The sequence below is a fragment of the Borostomias antarcticus genome (genome assembly GCF_949987555.1).
Source record: "Borostomias antarcticus genome assembly, contig: scaffold_136, whole genome shotgun sequence".
Classification (NCBI taxonomy): domain Eukaryota; kingdom Metazoa; phylum Chordata; class Actinopteri; order Stomiiformes; family Stomiidae; genus Borostomias; species Borostomias antarcticus.
Genome location: NW_028176316.1, coordinates 85,253 through 106,052, shown reverse-complemented (window position 1 = coordinate 106,052; position 20,800 = coordinate 85,253). Strand labels below are relative to the sequence as shown.

Genomic DNA, 20,800 nt, shown 5'->3' with positions numbered 1-20,800 from the left:
AAAATCGTCATATCGAATCGCAATATTACAGAATCGCAATTGCCACAAAAATCGCAATATAAATCGAATCGACACCCAAGTATCGGGATAAAATGGAATCGGGAGGTCCCTGCCAATCCCCGTCCCTAATGATCGCTAACATCATTTGCAAAAACAGCAGTAGCTTTGTATTTCTGCACAACATTTGTTAAAAACAAATCAAGGAGTGTCGACTTCTCAGGATTTTTAGCGTTTGGCCTAGCTGGTGAATCTATAATTGGGGTCAAATGCACTGAGTCACAGAAGCATTTAAAAGAATCAGATACAGGAGTTAACCAATCCCAATTTAGGTCCCCCATTAAAGCCAATGTGTTATAGTCTATAGATGACAAACAATCAGCCAATGAGGATAATGTATCCTTTGATGCAGAAGGTCTGTAACATCCTGCAACTGTCATAACACAGCTCTTTGTAAATTCAACTTTCAATATGAGCAATTCAAATTGTTTAGGCACAGACTTGGATAATTGTACTGTTGCCTGAAACATATTATTTACATAGATCGCCACTCCTCCACCTTTATAGTATAAATATCTCTCACACCATCGAAGAGGAAACTTTTCGTTGGCGTAAGTGGTGTTTGTGACAGGTGTTCATGTGTGAGTTCATATCAGAGAGGTCCTGACGTCAGAGAGGTGTGATGCCAGTGTGGGCAGGTTGCAGGAGGAAGATCAGAGGACCTGGGTGTGATGCCAGTGTGGGCAGGTCTGGGTGTGATGCCAGTGTGGGCAGGTTGCAGGAGGAAGCGTGGACCTGGGTGTGAGGCCAGTGTGGGCAGGTCTGGGTGTGAGGCCAGTGTGGGCAGGTCTGGGTGTGATGCCAGTGTGGGCAGGTTGCAGGAGGAAGCGTGTCACACCGACACCTGTCAGATCACCATGTGCAGTTGTTGAATATGTGAGTGGATAAAATAATCAGACAGTGATTGAGAAATAATAAAGCAGCCAGGTCTCTCTCTGTCTCTCCCTAGGACATCAGAGTGCATTTAGTAGGCATAGGGTACAATAAAACACATTTTAGATTCACATCTTGACACATTTATTAAACTATAAATAATTTACAAAGTAAAAAAAAAATCACTTTAACTAAGAACATGAAACATGATTAAGTACAAAATGGAATAATATTCAGCATCTAGTTATTTATGAAAGTGATTTTGAATTAGTGTGAATAGAAAGTGCACTGTTTGACATCATGCTATCTTCCCAATTCCTTATACAAATTGTTCCATTGCAAAATCAAACAGCAGGCGCAGGGCTTTAATACCAGAGTCATCAGTTATTCATTTAAAAGTATGTTTTTGTGAGCCTACTAGTCTAGCAGGAGTACATCAGATTGAGGTACCCCTTCCCAACTTAGAACAAAATACAACAGTGTTTTTCATATCTCAAGTCTCCCATTAATGAAATGGATTGTCTTTTATTTTGTGCAGAATTAGTTTTTCGGTCTACTCTTGAGACCTACCCCAATCTCTGAAAAAGAGCCAAATTAGGCCCGTCTGAACGGGGAAATGGTGACTCAAAGCCCATAACTTGAGAATGCTCACTCTCATCTTCATCAGATTTGCTATGAACCAGGTACCTGCCCTACATCACCAAGGAGTCAGAATGTAATTTACCTATAAAAATACTGAAATATACTACTGTAAACATAGCTTTAGTTTAATCGGAAATTTGTGGTGATGGGAAAGGATGACTCCTTTACTTTGATTAGGACATAAATTCCTGTCAAATATATGGTTACCAAATTGCCTAGGGTGCTATTGAAAAGAGCCAATGGTTGGATCAGGTTTTCCGTTAGAGAAAATCGGTACCGGTCAATGTGTCCGGGAAGATTAGACTTTTCCGGACAAACTGGAGAAATTTCGGTCATGATATTATAATATAATATTAGGCCTATTATAGGTGATTGGCCGTTGTGTAGCTTATATATGCCATTTATTGTCTTATTTTGCATCAGTATGATTAAATGTGTCATAGGCTGTCATGATTACATGCGCTAGGCCTATATGTAATTGCACAGCCACAAAAATAGTCACCTTTGAATTGAAAAAGAACATGAATGTTTATTTCAATTGCATTAATCCGATTTGAGGATGTAGGCTAATTGGTTTGGGATTCGCGACAGTAATATGTGTTTACTAATTTCTCTTTCCAGTTTTAGCCTACCCTTTTTATCAATAAAACAGCGTCATTATAACCACGGACATCGCAGTAGGCTATGAGGATGAGGAGGACATAACTGTTAAGAAACAACTGATAAGCGGGCTGGGCTAAATAAAAAAATGCCACAATGCATGACTAAATATATAACATTTTTATTTAAAAGTGCAAGAGGTTGGGCAACATGTAGGCTTCTCGTACATTTTAATTTAAGGCCTACGGCTGCGCTGATTGGAATTCATAGGCTAGGCCTATATGTATAGCCTACTTAAATAAATTGTAAGAACTTACAACGTGCATAGGCTAATTTCCATTCGATATTAATAGGCCTTTCCATTTTCGCCTCGAACCTTGATCAGGCTCCATCTTGCTTACTCTGGTGGCCTGCTAGCCTATAGGCAGGTTTATCTATGGTGGCCCGCTAGCCTATAGGCAGGTTTATCTACGGTGGCCCACTAGCCTATAGACAGGTTTATCTATGGTGGCCTGCTAGCCTATCGGCAGGTTTATCTATGGTGGCCTGCTAGCCTATAGACAGGTTTATCTATGGTGGCCTGCTAGCCTATAGGCAGGTTTATCTATGGTGGCCTGCTAGCCTATAGACAGGTTTATCTATGGTGGCCTGCTAGCCTATAGGCAGGTTTATCTATGGTGGCCTGCTAGCCTATAGGCAGGTTTATCTATGGTGGCCTGCTAGCCTATAGGCAGGTTTATCTATGGTGGCCTGCTAGCCTATAGGCAGGTTTATCTATGGTGGCCTGCTAGCCTATAGGCAGGTTTATCTATGGTGGCCCGCTAGCCTATAGGCAGGTTTATCTTAGGGCTGTTTTTTCATCACATAGGCCTACTAGTCAATAGCCGACACATTAATGGAACAAAATGAATTGGCCTATTGGTTTTTTTTATATTCAAAAGGAATCATAATATATGGAAATTTTATTTTAGCCTATTGTAGGCCTAGACACGGGGTTTGGACTGGGGTGTGCAGGGGTAGAGCCTGGAGTTCACCGCATGTTACTGTTTTAAAATTATTATTAATGTACATTGCATTTGTTTTGTTGATTTGCGTCTCTGTGTAAACTATTCATCACCGTAAATGAGGTACATCTTAGTGCTTCACGAGTATAAATAAAGGTTGGAAAGGAAATTAAATGAGACATTGGCCCCCGCCAGCTGTCACCTGAGGGGTGGCCAGAGAGCCGGCCAAATACAGCCATCCATTCACCTTGTCATTTTTGGACTAGGATTACACAAAAACTACCAAATTGCTTTTTATGAAACTTGTGGAGAACATGGATTTATTACTCTACTTGCACAAAGGTCATGTTTACCTGCCTGAAAAATAAAACTAATGTCCATTCGGTCACATAATTTAAACAACATGACTCGCACTGTGGAATGAACAGAATCAAATATTTTAACAAATCTGTCTAGGACTAGGATTACGCAAATCATGCTTTTGGTGAAACTCAGTGGAGGGGTGTATGGGCCAATTTAGAATCCATTCAATTTTGGCATGCACTGAGCCATGAAATGCATTCAGGCGCTCGGAGCACCGTTTCTAATTATTTACTTGATTACATAATGGTTGTTTATGATTGGATTAAAAGGTTGAACACATTCAGCGCAAACAATAGTTATAGGATTTAGACATTATTGGGTTGGTTTAGGAGTATAGTAGGGTTATCTAGTATTTGCACATATACCTGTACATCTTTGTATGCATGTTTTCACCCATGTGGAATATTTGCTCTGATTGTATAATTTACACTTTTAGTATTTACTACTGTTATCTACGACTTTACCATGTGTCCGCTGTTAATTTTTATTGTTGTTGAAAAATAATTTGGTCACAAAAAAGGAGTAAGGTAGGTTGTCTTGTCAAGTGTTGCTTTTTGCAACGATACGTACCTCTGAGTTATAGTCCTTCCACCGCTAAGTCACCTTTTCTAACTGCCAGAGAGGAGACTGAGTGAGGACTCTGTCCCTGCGTGCCTCCTCCTCCTCCTCCTCCTCCTCCTCCTCCTCCTCCTCCTCCTCCTCCTCCTCCTCCTCCTCCTCCTCCTCCTTCATCCAATGCCATGCCTGGATAATCACTGCAGGAAAGTCTGAGCACGCTCAATAAGCATGCTAATGCTGTCGCCCAACACCCCCCCCCCCCCCCCCCACACCGCCCGGCCCTCCCTCCTCCCCTGAATGTGAATATCGAAATGCGATTCAGGGTCTGGAAAGGCTCTCATCCAGAGTGATCTCTTGGTTGGAATTCCAACCAGGCCAATCACTGTCCTTTGAATGCGTCCTTTGAATCAAACTGTGCAACGTGATTGGTTAGGGGATGAACTAATCACTGAGGACTCCTTCGGCGACACCCATCTCAGAAAACGTCTGCATTGGGAGCCTGTTCAGACTGAATAATGAAGTGAGAGGAAATGGGGATTCAGTGTCAGGCTAAGCCTAACATGCTGAGCAGTCTAGGCCTAACATGCTGAACATGTTTTTTCTTCTACACACGTGCACAGACACTCAAACACTGTTAGGCCGTGTGTCCACCAAAGCTTTTTTTCCTGAGCGCAGCGTATGTTTTGAATTGTTTATAATGGGAGCGGCACATTTTTGGAAATGCCAGCAGCGTAGCGCTGAGAGTATTTTCTTCGCTGCGCCGTGCACGACAAGCGTTTTTTGTCAGCCTGCCCGAGTTGAAAAATGTTCAACTTGGGCTGAAAAGCTCGGAGCCAGCTAAGCTCATCAATGTCAGCTTTCACCTAGCCGTCCAATCACAGTGGAGAAGGGGCGGGACAAACACAAGACGGCTCTCGACAAAACGGTTGAACAACTCTAGCAACATCAACAACAACAATGGAGAAAATTAGCTTTGAGAAGTTGATATTGATACTTCAATATCACCAATCACTAGAAATGAGTGTCATTCTGATATGGACACAAGACGCTATGTTTGGTTTCCAAAAATGACATGACTCGCAACCTTGCAAGTGTGTGGCCAAATCTCTAAAAAAGTGACTTTGAATGGTTGAAAAAGGAGTGTTGCAGCTGTGAAAAAGGAAAACTCAAATACAAAACAACATTTTCAGAGATTCAAATTTTATTTTCAACCTATCAAAACATTGTGCAAGCCTTCAAAACCTATTTTCACTCTTGCAAAACCGTGTTCAAGCATTCAAACACTTGACTTACAACCTTTCACATCTTTTTTTTTTCAGTTTCGAATTATGGCATGATTCTACTCCCATAGCGGGCCCAGCATATTAAGACGAGAAAAAAAGCTTTGGTGGACACAGCCTTAGTTCAGTCGGTAGAGTGTGAGACTTCGTCTCAGGGTTGTAGGTTCAAGCTCTACGTTGGGCGCAGCTTAATCTGAGTACCTAGAAGCTCTCGTTGAGACAAGAACTTCAGGGCGCAAGATTGGATTTTCAACAGGATGCTGATTGGCCCGTGCAGATAGTTGACTCTGCAGGGAAGCTGATTTCGTCTCTGATTGGTCAATGATCACAGATTTCCACTTCTTCTTCTTTCGTGTAACGTCAGAGGTCCAACTCGGTGTCGTGTAGCCATGCCAGCATCTCGGGTCCTAGGTCAAAGAGGCTGGCTTCCGAGGGTGGTCTGTACAAGGGGCAAGTGGTGATTGTGTTCGGCTGTCTGTTCAGGGTCACCGCACTCGCATGCCGCACTGTCTGCCAGGCCCCACTTCTTCATAGATGTTTTAAAACGACCAACCCCAGTTCGCAGGCGGTTCAGTGTGGTCCATTGCCGGCGTGGTAGGTCGTCTCCTCCTATGGCGCCACCTCCTGGGTCCCAGATGTAGTGATGGACGCGGGAGGGCCCTGCTGACTGCCACTCCTGCTTCCAAGCTGCTGCCAGCCAAGCATCTCTGGAGATGTCCTCAGAGGTGGAATTGAGCATCTCTTGCGCTGCCTTGTTGTAGGGGTGGCGGGATTTGAGTCTGCTTGGAGGAGCCGCTGTTGTAAGCAGACTCAAATCCCGCCACCCCTACAACAAGGCAGCGATAAGATTTCCACTGTTAAAGTATTGCTAACGAGTCCTGCACTCTAGCAAGCTGTCGGTACAGTACAGTACATATCTGGCACACAGGGTGAGATTTACTTGGATTTTCTTCCACGTTAACGCTCACTTCACTGAGGTTTTTATTACACAAACAATACGCTTCCAAAGAAATAATGTTGAAATACAGCTGGATTTGAAAGGGAGGCTAACGCGCTGGCCCCGCCCCCTCACTGGCTCCGCCCCCTCACTGGCTCCGCCCGTCGGCCCATGTTTTGAGGGGCTTGACCCCAGACTAGGCGCAGCTAAGCGCTTCACTGAACACGCTTCCCGTATCATCATATACATTAATGACAAATACGCTAGATTGATTTGATGGCGGGATGGGCTTGTGTTGTTTTTGATGGCGGGATGTGGCCTGTGTTGCAGGACCTTTGCGGAGACCTTCCACAGCGTGTGTCCTGAGAAGCCCTGGGGGACCAAGCTGAGCTCCGCCGGACTCGTCTACCTGCACTTCGGCCGAGACGTCCTGGCCCAGCTGACCGGCCTGAAGCAGGAGGACAGGCAGCTGGAGGTGCTCTATGACAAGGTGGGACAGAGAGGGAGACATGGTGGGACAGAGAGGGAGACATGGTGGGACAGAGAGAGAGAGACGAGGTGGGACAGAGAGGGAGACGAGGTGGGACAGAGAGGGAGACGAGGTGGGACAGAGAGGGAGACATGGTGGGACAGAGAGGGAGACATGGTGGGACAGAGAGAGAGACGAGGTGGGACAGAGAGAGAGACGAGGTGGGACAGAGAGAGAGACATGGTGGGACAGAGAGGGAGACATGGTGGGACAGAGAGGGAGACGAGGTGGGACAGAGAGGGAGACGAGGTGGGACAGATAGGGAGACATGGTGGGACAGATAGGGAGACATGGTGGGACAGAGAGAGAGACGAGGTGGGACAGAGAGGGAGACGAGGTGGGACAGAGAGAGAGACGAGGTGAGACAGAGAGAGACGAGGTGGGACAGAGAGAGAGACGAGGTGGGACAGAGAGGGAGACGAGGTGGGACAGAGAGAGAGACGAGGTGGGACAGAGAGGGAGACGAGGTGGGACAGAGAGAGAGACGAGGTGAGACAGAGAGAGACGAGGTGGGACAGAGAGAGAGACGAGGTGAGACAGAGAGAGACGAGGTGGGACAGAGAGGGAGACGAGGTGGGACAGAGAGAGAGACGAGGTGGGACAGAGAGAGAGACGAGGTGAGACAGAGAGGGAGACATAGTGGGACAGAGAGGGAGACGAGGTGGGACAGAGAGAGAGACGAGGTGGGACAGAGAGAGACGAGGTGGGACAGAGAGAGAGACGAGGTGGGACAGAGAGGGAGACGAGGTGGGACAGAGAGAGAGACATGGTGGGACAGAGAGGGAGACGAGGTGGGACAGAGAGAGAGACGAGGTGAGACAGAGAGAGAGACGAGGTGAGACAGAGAGGGAGACGAGGTGGGACAGAGAGGGAGACATGGTGGGACAGAGAGGGAGACATGGTGGGACAGATAGGGAGACATGGTGGGAGAGAGAGAGAGACGAGGTGGGAGAGAGAGGGAGACATGGTGGGACAGAGAGGGAGACGAGGTGAGACAGAGAGAGAGACGAGGTGGGACAGAGAGAGAGACATGGTGGGACAGAGAGAGAGACATGGTGGGACAGAGAGAGAGACGAGGTGAGACAGAGAGAGAGACGAGGTGAGACAGAGAGGGAGACGAGGTGGGACAGAGAGGGAGACATGGTGGGACAGAGAGGGAGACGAGGTGGGACAGAGAGAGAGACGAGGTGGGACAGAGAGGGAGACGAGGTGGGACAGAGAGGGAGACGAGGTGGGACAGAGAGAGAGACATGGTGGGACAGAGAGGGAGACGAGGTGGGACAGAGAGAGAGACGAGGTGAGACAGAGAGAGAGACGAGGTGAGACAGAGAGGGAGACGAGGTGGGACAGAGAGGGAGACATGGTGGGACAGAGAGGGAGACATGGTGGGACAGAGAGAGAGACATGGTGGGAGAGAGAGAGAGACGAGGTGGGAGAGAGAGGGAGACATGGTGGGACAGAGAGGGAGACGAGGTGAGACAGAGAGAGAGACGAGGTGGGACAGAGAGAGAGACATGGTGGGACAGAGAGAGAGACATGGTGGGACAGAGAGAGAGACGAGGTGAGACAGAGAGAGAGACGAGGTGAGACAGAGAGGGAGACGAGGTGGGACAGAGAGGGAGACATGGTGGGACAGAGAGAGAGACGAGGTGGGACAGAGAGGGAGACGAGGTGGGACAGAGAGGGAGACGGACTCTGATCCTATTTGTTGGAGCGAGATGGCGTGCTGGGAGATCCTCTCTGTTTGATTGATGACAGAGGCACCTGTTAATGTGTGTGTGTGTGTGTGTGTGTGTGTGTGTGTGTGTGTGTGTGTGTGTGTGTGTGTGTGTGTGTGTGTGTGTGTGTGTGTGTGTGTGTGTGTGTGTACGTACTAATCAAACCAGATGAAACAAACTGGCATGGCAGGGATGGGCACAAGAACTGTTGTGAATGAGATCATTGATCTCAATAAAACTCACCTGCTAATTACATTTAATAATTGTTATTTTTTAATTTCCGAAATCTTGAATTATTATGTGGCATTTTGGAGTGTTTTGTTGAAAAGCGACTCTTTGGACCGTGAGGTAATAATGATTGTCTCTGGGGGTGTTTATTTCTCTCCGGTGTTGAGGGTTAGGGTGATGGTGAGATGATCTCCTAGGTGTTGAGGGTGAGGGTGAGATGATCTCCTAGGTGTTGAGGGTGAGGGTTAGGGTGAGATGATCTCCTAGGTGTTGAGGGTGAGGGTGATGATCTCCTAGGTGTTGAGGGTGAGGGTGAGATGATCTCCTAGGTGTTGAGGGTGAGGGTGAGATGATCTCCTAGGTGTTGAGGGTGAGGGTGAGATGATCTCCTAGGTGTTGAGGGTGAGGGTGAGATGATCTCCTAGGTGTTGAGGGTGAGGGTGAGATGATCTCCTAGGTGTTGAGGGTTAGGGTGAGATGATCTCCTAGGTGTTGAGGGTGAGGGTGAGATGATCTCCTAGGTGTTGAGGGTGAGGGTGAGATGATCTCCTAGGTGTTGAGGGTTAGGGTTCGGGTGAGATGATCTCCTAGGTGTTGAGGGTTCGGGTGAGATGATCTCCTAGGTGTTGAGGGTGAGGGTGAGGGTGAGATGATCTCCTAGGTGTTGAGGGTGAGATGATCTCCTAGGTGTTGAGGGTGAGGGTGAGATGATCTCCTAGGTGTTGAGGGTGAGGGTGAGATGATCTCCTAGGTGTTGAGGGTTAGGGTGAGATGATCTCCTAGGTGTTGAGGGTGAGGGTGAGGGTGAGATGATCTCCTAGGTGTTGAGGGTGAGGGTGAGATGATCTCCTAGGTGTTGAGGGTGAGGGTGAGGGTGAGATGATCTCCTAGGTGTTGAGGGTGAGGGTGAGATGATCTCCTAGGTGTTGAGGGTGAGGGTGAGATGATCTCCTAGGTGTTGAGGGTGAGGGTTAGATGATCTCCTAGGTGTTGAGGGTGAGGGTGAGGGTGAGATGATCTCCTAGGTGTTGAGGGTGAGGGTGAGATGATCTCCTAGGTGTTGAGGGTTAGGGTTAGATGATCTCCTAGGTGTTGAGGGTGAGGGTGAGGGTGAGATGATCTAGGTGTTGAGGGTGAGGGTGAGATGATCTCCTAGGTGTTGAGGGTGAGGGTGAGATGATCTCCTAGGTGTTGAGGGTGAGGGTGAGGGTTAGGGTGAGATGATCTCCTAGGTGTTGAGGGTGAGGGTGAGATGATCTCCTAGGTGTTGAGGGTGAGGGTGAGATGATCTCCTAGGTGTTGAGGGTGAGGGTGAGATGATCTCCTAGGTGTTGAGGGTGAGGGTGAGATGATCTCCTAGGTGTTGAGGGTGAGGGTGAGGGTGAGATGATCTCCTAGGTGTTGAGGGTGAGGGTGAGATCTCCTAGGTGTTGAGGGTGAGGGTGAGATGATCTCCTAGGTGTTGAGGGTGAGGGTGAGATGATCTCCTAGGTGTTGAGGGTGAGATGATCTCCTAGGTGTTGAGGGTGAGGGTGAGATGATCTCCTAGGTGTTGAGGGTGAGGGTTAGGGTGAGATGATCTCCTAGGTGTTGAGGGTTAGAGTTAGGATGATGATCCGGTTCCCTCTGTGTTCCCTCGTCCTGTAGCTGTATGAGAACCTGGTGGAGGAGGTGGACGCCGTGGACAACGGGATCTCCCAGCACGATGGCGAGCCCCGCTACGCCGTGAGCACGGCGCTCAGCGCCCGCGTCGGGCACCTCAACCCGCGCTGGAACAGCAGCAGCCAGGACACAGAGGTGCGTGCGGGTGCTTTCGGTTAGGCAACGTCTGTTTGCATACGACGCCAGTGCGGCGCAGTCCTCAGCAGGGCGGAGCCTGGCGGGGGCGTGGTCTCCAGGGCGGGGCCTGGCGGGGGCGTGGTCTCCAGGGCGGAGCCTGGCGGGGGCGTGGTCTCCAGGGCGGAGCCTGGCGGGGGCATGGTCTCCAGGGCGGAGCCTGGCGGTGGCGCTGGTCTCCAGGGCGGGGCCTGGCAGGGGCGTGGTCTCCAGGGCGGAGCCTGGCAGGGGCGTGGTCTCCAGGGCGGAGCCTGGCGGGGGCGTGGTCTCCAGGGCGCACGGCTATCCGTCATCACGTCTTGTTGGCCGACGTCGCGCCATGAGGAAGAACAACACACTCACAAAGGAATGCACTTCAAGTCGCGCGTCAGAAGATAATAATAGGAATTGGAATTTAGCGTCATCATATCCCCTATAATGTTAGGACTTATAGGATAGCACTTTGTTTGTATATTTGCCGTTTTAGATATAAACGGGCATTTGACCTTTTTTCTCCTGTCCCCTGAGTTGTGCATTTGGGTCCAGTACCAACCAAGCCAAGACAAGATGAACAACATGCCCGACAATAAATGTTAATAAGACATTATTATAAGTACATTAAGCTGCATTAAACTAGACAGCGTTGCTACTATTATCTGCGTGGACGAGAGCATGTTTGCAGAATGTGTTCATTGCAGTGTTATTGCAGTCTTATTATATCCATTGAAATGCCTTCAGGCGTGCATTTTAAGAATTTATTTAGTTGTCTTCATCAGCGATCTCTGAATGCAGCCTAGGGTATATTAAGATAAAATCAGATGAGATATGACTTCATTAACCCCCAGGGGAGCAACAGATGAGATATGACTTCATTAACCCCCAGGGGAGCAGCAGAGCCACATTAAAGGTGGGCCTGTTTAAGACCACTCATTGCTGTAGGCTAGGGTACATTTTCCCCACATTGAGAGGAGCTTCTATACTAGAGTGACTGTTACTCTACCAAAATGTTGAGAACATAAGATACCCAATGGGTCCCAACCAGTTGGCAAGTTCTCTTTTCATCATTAATGTATGAGAAGTTAATTTTGCAAAACAGGAAAAATAAAAAAGCACCATCTTTGGAAAATGAATGAAATATTTAGCTGCATTGAGGGGACAGCATGTCGGAGGACAGCAACAAAGAGAAAGCTTAATAAAGTATAGAACACAATTTCCGAAGGCTTCTAAGGAGTGGAACCACAAAATGAATTATTACAGGGGAGGGGAGAGGAGAGGAGAGGAGAGGAGAGGAGAGGAGAGGAGAGGAGAGGAGAGGAGAGGAGAGGAGAGGAGGGGAGGGGAGGGGAGAGGAGAGGAGGGGAAGGGAAGGGAAGGGGAAAGGAGAGGAGAGGAGAGGAGAGGAGAGGAGAGGAGAGGAGAGGAGAGGAGAGGAGAGGAGAGGAGAGGAGAGGAGAGGAGAGGAGTCCCCCCGAGGGTGATGATAAGCCCCCTGAGTTTCATGTTGACATCAGCTTCTTATTCCACTGTTGACATGGTCTCAGTGGAGGAGATGGTTTTATTCCACTCTTTCAAGCCTCGGTGGAGTAGCTGGTTTGTTGTTGCAAAGGTGCTCAGTGGAGAATACTCTAATCATAACACGTGTAGTTCAGCCTGTATCCTGGTGCTCTGCTGGCACCCCTCCCTGACTAGGAACCAGGCTGGGTCTCAGACACACCCCTCCCTGACTAGGAACCAGGCTGGGTCTCAGACACACCCCTCCCTGACTAGGAACCAGGCTGGGTCTCAGACACCCCCTCCCTGACTAGGAACCAGGCTGGGTCTCAGACACCCCCTCCCTGACTAGGAACCAGGCTGGGTCTCAGACACCCCCCTCCCTGACTAGGAACCAGGCTGGGTCTCAGACACACCCCTCCCTGACTAGGAACCAGGCTGGGTCTCAGACACCCCCTCCCTGACTAGGAACCAGGCTGGGTCTCAGACACACCCCTCCCTGACTAGGAACCAGGCTGGGTCTCAGACACATCCTTCCCTGACTAGGAACCAGGCTGGGTCTCAGACACCCCCCTCCCTGACTAGGAACCAGGCTGGGTCTCAGACACACCCCTCCCTGACTAGGAACCAGGCTGGGTCTCAGACGCATCCTTCACCGAGACAGGGTCTCACCCTCACCAGGACCTTCAACTCTTGATAATTGAAAAACAAAAATCCCAGCTTCTACAACACACTCAATAGACGAGGAGATTAGAGTGGTGCTAGCAAAAGTGTGTGTGTGTGTGTGTGTGTGTGTGTGAGAGAGAGAGAGAGAGAGAGAGAGAGAGACAGGGGTGACGGGGGTGAGGACTCTGGAGGCAGTGGAAGGTGATTTGGGCTGATAAGCTCTTTCCCCCAGAGAACTCTGGGAGACTCCGGCAGTCTGAAGTCCTCACTGTGAAGCCAGTCTGAAGTCCTCACTGTGAAGCCAGTCTGAAGTCCTCACTGTGAAGCCAGTCTGAAGTCCTCACTGTGAAGCCAGACTGAAGTCCTCACTGTGAAGCCAGTCTGAAGTCCTCACTGTGAAGCCAGTCTGAAGTCCTCACTGTGAAGCCAGTCTGAAGTCCTCACTGTGAAGCCAGTCTGAAGTCCTCACTGTGAAGCCAGTCTGAAGTCCTCACTGTGAAGCCAGTCTGAAGTCCTCACTGTGAAGCCAGTCTGAAGTCCTCACTTCTTCTTCTTCTTCTTCCTTGGGTTTTATGGCGGATCGCAAACAGCTTAAAGGTGCATACCGCCACCTACTGTACAAGAGTGTGCATCATCATGTCATCATCCTAGTGCTCACAGACTACAGTCTGCCCCACAACCGTGTGTCACCCAAGAAAGTAAATAGAGCCTTCCTGCAGATTCCTACCCCCTCCCCCTCCATGCCCAGTAAACCCCTCAAAGTCCATTCCCGTCCTGCTTCTCTGACCTTATCCCGGAGTCTCCCTCTCTCTACTTCATAGGTGGGACAGTGCAACAGAACATGTTCAGTGTTTTCTGCAGCTCCACAGTGCCCACATGTACCACTCCCCCTTTTCCCCAGTACAAACAAGGTGCCGTTCAGTCCCGTGTGATCAAACCTGAGTCTAGCCATGACGATTTCCTCCCTCCTGTTCTGCGCAGTGTAGTTCTTCACCATAACTGACTTCTGCACCCTGTGATACCCCCTCCCCTTCTGGTCTTCATCCCACCTCTTCTGCCAGAACTCAAATCCCTTCCTCCTAATCACCGCTTTCCCCTCTCCCTTCCCGAGCGGAACAGGCACCGAGATGACCTTAGTCAGCGCACCTTTCGCCAGTCGGTCTGCAGTCTCATTCCCTGTCACCCCCTCATGTGCTGGAACCCAACAAAACTGCACGTCTATCCCACCCCTGTGAAGCCTAAACAAACTGTGATACAATTCAATAAGTAGATCCTCCCTGATGGACTGGGTGGACTGTATACTGTCCAGCACTGATTTGGAGTCCGTGCACACCACCACTCTATCAGGTCTGACCTCCTCCACCCACTGCAACCCAAGGATGACCGCCACCATTTCAGCCGTATACACAGATAACATATCAGACAGCCGCTTGGAAAGACCCACTTCGAACCCCGGGACATACACTCCAACCCCTACTCTATCCAGTTCATCCTTTGACCCGTCAGTGTAGATCTCCACACACCCGTAGTAACTCGCACGCAGATACATGCCCGTGTTCATACCCACTTCACCCGGCTGCCATCCATGCTTCCTCTCCAGAACGCGCCTGTCCACGGTTACGTCAGGGAAGAGCCAAGGGGGCACCCAACTAACTGGGGCGGACCTAGTGAACTCCATCCCCTCCAGCCCATAGTCCCTCACTGTGGCTGCAATAGTCCACCCAAACCCAGTCCCCTGGAACCTATTGAGTTCCCAGCAGTCCTGCAACGTGAGTTTAGCAAGGTGGTCGTCCCCACACCCTTGCAGCCTAACCCAGTAGGCCAGCGCCAGTTTCTCCCGCCTGAGCTCCAGTGGCATTTCTCCACCTTCTACGAGCACCGCATTATTGGGGGTAGATCTAATAGCCCCCAAACAGATCCGCAGAGCCCTGTATTGCAACCGATCCACTTTAAGCAATGTAGACTTAGCTGCCGCTGCATACACCACACCCCCATAGTCCAGAGCTGACCTCATCAGTGCCCTATAAATGTCCAGCATTGACTGCGTTCCTGCCCCCCGGTCACACCCAGCCACAGCACGCAGTAGATTGACAACCTTTTTGCACTTGGTTTCCAAGTGGCGAATGTGTACTGCCCATGTTAACCTGCTGTCGAGCCATAGGCCCAGGTATTTAAACTCTGTAACCAACTCCAGAGGCCGACCATAGAGCATGAGCCCCCCAGCCTCGAGCTTGCGCTTATTAGTGAACACCATGTAGCAGGACTTGCTCGCTGACAGTTTGAACCCCCACTCATAAGACCACCTTTCCACCTTCTCAATTGCCTGCCTCAGCTTCCCGAACACGTACGGCACATTCCTTCCCCTCATCCAAATGGCCCCATCGTCTGCATAAAGAGCCGACTTGATGCATCCCTCAAGGTTCGCAAAAATATCATTAATCATCACATTAAACAACACCGGGCTGATCACACTCCCTTGAGGGATACCACTCACTATGCTGAACAGCTCTGAGACGTCCGCACCCACCTTGACTCTAAGTGTCCTACCCGTCAAAAAGTCCATAACCCAATTGTACAACCTCCCCACAATACCCAAACAGCTCAACTTGATAAGTAGCCCATCCCTCCACATAGAGTCGTACGCCTTTTCAATGTCAAAATACACTATCACCATCCCCTCCTTCATTTTCATTGACTTTTCAACATCAGAGCAGACTCCAACCAGAGCATCCAGCGTGGAACGCCCTTTCCTAAATCCACTCTGACAGTGACTCAGTAGCCCTCTCCGTTCCAGCACATGACACAGCCTGCGAACTATCATCTTCTCCATCCATTTGCACAAATGAGAAGTCAAAGCGATGGGCATGTAGCCATCAGGCACAGCAGGGTCCTTCCCAGGCTTATGAAACGGCAAAATCACTGCACTCTTCCACCCACATGGCAAGAGGCCCTCACTCCAGATTCTATTAAAAAACCTCAGTACTAGCTGCAAAGAAGCCACGGGTAGCTGTCGGAACATGGCATAGCATAACTGGTCCTGCCCTGGGGCTGAATACCCGGTACCCTGCAAAGCTAATTTGAGCTCTGTCATTGTGAAGTCCACATCTAGAGTTGACCCAAACTCACCTCTCCGATCCCACACATTCCCATGTCTACTAAGAGTGCAGATCTTCTGCTGCCTATGCACTTCATCCAGGTGCTCCCCACTATGCACTGCAGCAAAAGCACGACCCAACATATCCGCCTTCTCTTTATCAGACACTGCCAGCCTCTCTCCAACATTCAGTGCAGGAATACGGACTGATGCCCTCGACCCACTCATTCTCTTAAACATGGACCAGACTTCACCCAGCTGCACATTCCTGCCAATAGAGGAACAAAATTCCGTCCACGACCTCTTTTTTGTGCCTTTCACCACCCTACGAGCAACAGCCCTACTCCGTTTGTAGGCAACCAAATTCTCAGGCGACAGGTCCCTCCTCAAAACTCTAAGAGCCTTGTTCCGCGCTCGAACCGCACTACTGCATTCTTCATTCCACCACGGCACCACCTTCTTCCTACGCTGGGTCAACCGTCTTGGTATACTCACAGTGGCAGCATTCAAAATATGACCAGCCATCTCAGCTGCGCAGTCCTCTATGCTACCTTCAAGAGCAACCAGATGAGCCGTGCCCTCACAAGACAACCTAAAAACCTCCCAGTCAGCCTTCCCGAAACACCACCCAGTAAGTGCACACCCGTCTTGCACATACACACTCGCACGAACAACCGTGAGAACTGGAAAGTGGTCACTCCCAATAGACGACTCGGTCTTAACGCGCCACTCACAGGCCGTCACCAGACTACTTGACACCAGCGTAAGATCCAGGCAGGACATTGTACCCCTATTCACATCAAGCCTCGTGCCCTGCCCATCATTAAGGCAGACCAGCGACCTTCCATCCAACACGTCTTCCACCACCTGACCATTACTGTCTGTATGAAGACTGCCCCATAAACTGTTGTGTGCATTAAAATCCCCAACCCACAATTCCTTCCTAGACACCGCCCCAGCTATGTCCTGGAACATGTCCACTGTAAGCGACTTACACGGATTGTAGAAATTGACCACCCTAATATTGCCCCCCTCCCGATTGCACAAATCAACCACAACACATTCAACATCCACAGGAGAGGGCACCTCCCTATAGGCTAGCCCATCTTTCAGAAAAGTCGCACACCCCCCACCACTTTGATTGTGCGCCCGATCTTTCCTTACAGACCTGAACCCGGGGATCACAAAATCCAACTGAGGCCGCAGCCAAGTCTCCTGCACACACACAACATCAGGAACTACATCTAACTCATATATAAACTTCTTCAATTCTTGGCCATTGGCTACAAGGCTCCTAGCATTCCACTGCAGAACGTGAAGCACCATCAGTAAGGTGTCAACCCTCCCCATTATCCACTGGTTTAGTCAACAAAGCATGTATCTGTTCCGCTTTAACCTCAGTCACCGCAAGGAATCTTTCGGCTGCCTCCACAATGGCTTTCATCTTATCGCTCTTCCCTTTATGCTGCGCTGCAACATTCATGACATGACAGATGAAGGCCACAAAATCCACCTTGCCCACTACCAGTGTGTCATCGCCAACACTACAGTTGTGGGAACACACACTAGGCGGTGGAGCTGGAGCTTGGGGCTGGGGCCGCCTGACCGGCACAGGACCAACACTCTGCACTGCAGCACTCTCAGTCACACCACTAGGAGGCCTGCTGCTCGGCCCCGCCACCCTAACCGTCTTCAGTGCCTCCACGTACGATACCCCTGTCACCACCTTAACCCGTTGGACCTCCCTGGCTTCAATCTGCGCTACACATCCACCATATGCAGCACTGTGCTCACCCCCGCAATTACAACAACGCATCTTGGCATCTACCTCACACTTCCCATACTCATGTTGGCCCCCGCAACGGGCGCATCTAACCTGACCCTTACACTGCTGTGCTGTGTGCCCCATTCTCTGGCACTTGAAACATCTAAGCGGCTTGGGGATGAACGCCCTCACACTATACCTCACGTAACCCATTTGCACTGATGGAGGAAGGGCTTTCTCAAACTGAAGAACCACTGACAAGGTGGCCGTCAGCGCGCCATCCCTCTTGCTCATAAGTCTAGTGGCCTCAACCACCTTGCCTCCACGCAGCTCCTTCTTGATCTCCTCCATAGACACACTCACAGGCACACCCGAAATCACACCCTTCAACCGTGCCATTGCACCCGGAACATGAGCCTTCACCCTTTCCCCGCCAAGCGACGACAACCCCAGGATCTTGCTACTCTGTATCTCGCTGTTAGCACAAATCAATACTCGCCTATTGCCGAGAAACCGAGCAAACTTCACCTTCCCTATCTCTTTCTCGATCGCCGTAGTCAGTTTAAGGGGATGACAGTGCCCGCCATCCTGATCAAACTCCACAATTACCTTCCACGACACGACCGGGGCTCATCGGAGAGCTACCTCCACCGAGTCTCGACTGCTTCACACAGCCGCCCTCGGACTCACTACCTCCCGAACCCTGCCCCCGATCTCTCCTCTTCAAGCTCCTCCTCGGCCTCGCCTCACTCCACTCCATTTGTGTCTTGTACTCACCACTACCACCACCACCATCCGAACTAGTAGACATGTTGATACAGTCAGAGTACAGTTTATGCAATCCCACCAGAACCAAACACTTCGAATCTACCGCCCGATCGGCACTTCCGCGTCCGTCTTCTGAAGTCCTCACTGTGAAGCCAGTCTGAAGTCCTCACTTTGAAGCCAGTCTGAAGTCCTCACTGTGAAGCCAGTCTGAAGTCCTCACTGTGAAGCCAGTCTGAAGTCCTCACTGTGAAGCCAGTCTGAAGTCCTCACTGTGAAGCCAGTCTGAAGTCCTCACTGAGAAGCTAGACTGGTGAATGAAAGAACTAGACTGGCGAGGAGCGCTTAGTGTTGGCTGAACAAATACTTTTTCAGGCTCTTTGTTTAAAAGGTGTGAATGTAGCTTACAGGCATAGCATCAGCCGAGCTCAGTGCTAACTACTGTAGCACTCGCAGGGCTACCAAGCCCCCAGGATTCGAAATCTAAAGTGAAGGCCTATTGAACCGCGCCATCTTGGCTAGATTTGTAGTCATTTTGCTATTTCCGGTGACTTTTGTACTTGCGCAGTTTAGCTTTTCTGTCCGACGCGCGTCCACGCACGTTCCCGGCTCTCCCCGCTTTGATTTAGCAATGAAAACCGGCTTGCATATTAACCTGTTTTTGTTAAATCGAGAAGAAGAAGAGCTTCACTCCCCGCCAGCAGGAGCTTTGGCCGCTGCTACCGCATCTCGGATAACCCGCTGAGTTCGTGGCTGCCATTTCACATTCGCCATCCATGGTAATAATGAATCAATCGTTCAGATCGGCAGTGCTGCATGCATGTTACAACATCATTGTTAGCTTTATTAACATAACCATAGCCTACATTTATCTCTCTAACGTTAGGCTATCCATCTTACACCAGTCGGCCATTCGATAGCTAGAAGCGGTGCCAACGTTGACCGTGGACGCGCGTAGGACAGAAGCTCAACTGCGCAAGTACAAAAGTCACCGGAAATGGTCAAATGACTACAAATTTGCCAAGATGGTGCAGTTCAATAGGGCTTCATTGTTGATAGCGGTCAGTGAATGGAGTGGCTGTATCCAGTTCTATTAATACATCCATGAGGGCTACCCATTCAGATTGGCTAGCATCGGGCTAGCTAGATGCTAAAGGTGGTCTCCCCCCCCCCCCCCCCCCCGTCTGTCCCAGGAGGGCTTCAGGAAGGCCCTGGCCCTAGTGGGGGCTGAGTTCCTGGACCGGGTGGACTTCTACCAGAACTCCTGGCTGCCGGCCCGCGTGGTGGTGGAGGAGGCAGTTCGGATGAGGAACCAGGTAACCTACCGACAACAACAACAACAACACACACACACACACTGTCTGACAACCTATGCTCAGGTACCCTTAGGTGTGTGGTTCTGTGCTGGTGTTCAGGTGGGTGAAGTGTGGTTCTGTGCTGGTGTTCAGGTGGGTGAAGTGTGGTTCTGTGCTGTGTTCAGGTGGGTGAAGTGTGGTTCTGTGCTGGTGTTCAGGTGGGTGAAGTGTGTGGTTCTGTGCTGGTGTTCAGGTGGGTGAAGTGTGGTTCTGTGCTGTGTTCAGGTGGACCCCAGTGGAGAGGTGTTGGTGTTCTCCCAGGGGGGCTGTCCCTGGAAGGAGCACCTGTTCAGCCTGGAGAAGGATCTGGAGGTGGAGACGCCCATCAAGTTCGTCCTCTTCCCCGATCAGAACGGCCAGTGGAGGGTCCAGTGTGTGCCTGCCGGCCTCCACACCTTCCAGAACAGGTGTGGTATAGCGCGCAAACACACACACACACACACACACACACACACACACACACACACACACACACGCACACACAGATCTACTGTATTCTCCCACATTCTCACACTGTAGGTTTAAGAAGCACACAGTACATTTGAAAGCACTTCTCAAAACTAGTTTCTGTGTGATGAGTCAACTAGTTTCTGTTGGATGAGTCAGCTAGTTTGTGTTGGATGAGTCAGCTAGTTCCTGGTGGTCAGTGAGACGTTCTCCTGGGCTTGACCAGCCTGGATGACCACATCACACTCACACACAAGTATCAGTGCACATTAGAATCAGATTCTCTATCTGAGACCCTCTGAGCGTCTCTCTGAGCGTCTCTCTCTGAGCGTCTCTCTCTGAGCGTCTCTCTGAGCGTCTCTCTCTGAGCGTCTCTCTCTGAGCGTCTCTCTGAGCGTCTCTCTCTGAGCGTCTCTCTCTGAGCGTCTCTCTGAGCGTCTCTCTCTCTGAACGTCTCTCTGAGCGTCTCTCTGAGCGTCTCTCTCTCTGAGCGTCTCTCTATCTGAGCGTCTCTCTGACGTCTCTCTGATCCCTTCTCTCCTGCTCTAACTGCCCCTCATGGCCCGGCTGATATATATAATCATTATCACAAGCAGGAAGTAAGTGTTATTTC

At 50.0% G+C, this 20,800-nt stretch overlaps 1 protein-coding gene across 1 annotated transcript in view; it reads left to right on the top strand.

The window, feature by feature from the left end:
- myg1 (myg1 exonuclease) overlaps positions 1–20,800 on the top strand; it is a 47,431-nt gene that overhangs the window by 3,067 nt on the left and 23,564 nt on the right. Inside the window, exons 3-6 of the mRNA XM_084462591.1 lie at positions 6,645–6,804; positions 10,437–10,586; positions 19,579–19,701; positions 19,966–20,147. Of these exons, the coding sequence (XP_084318717.1) occupies positions 6,645–6,804; positions 10,437–10,586; positions 19,579–19,701; positions 19,966–20,147 (615 nt within the window). The remainder of the gene's footprint in view (positions 1–6,644; positions 6,805–10,436; positions 10,587–19,578; positions 19,702–19,965; positions 20,148–20,800) is intronic.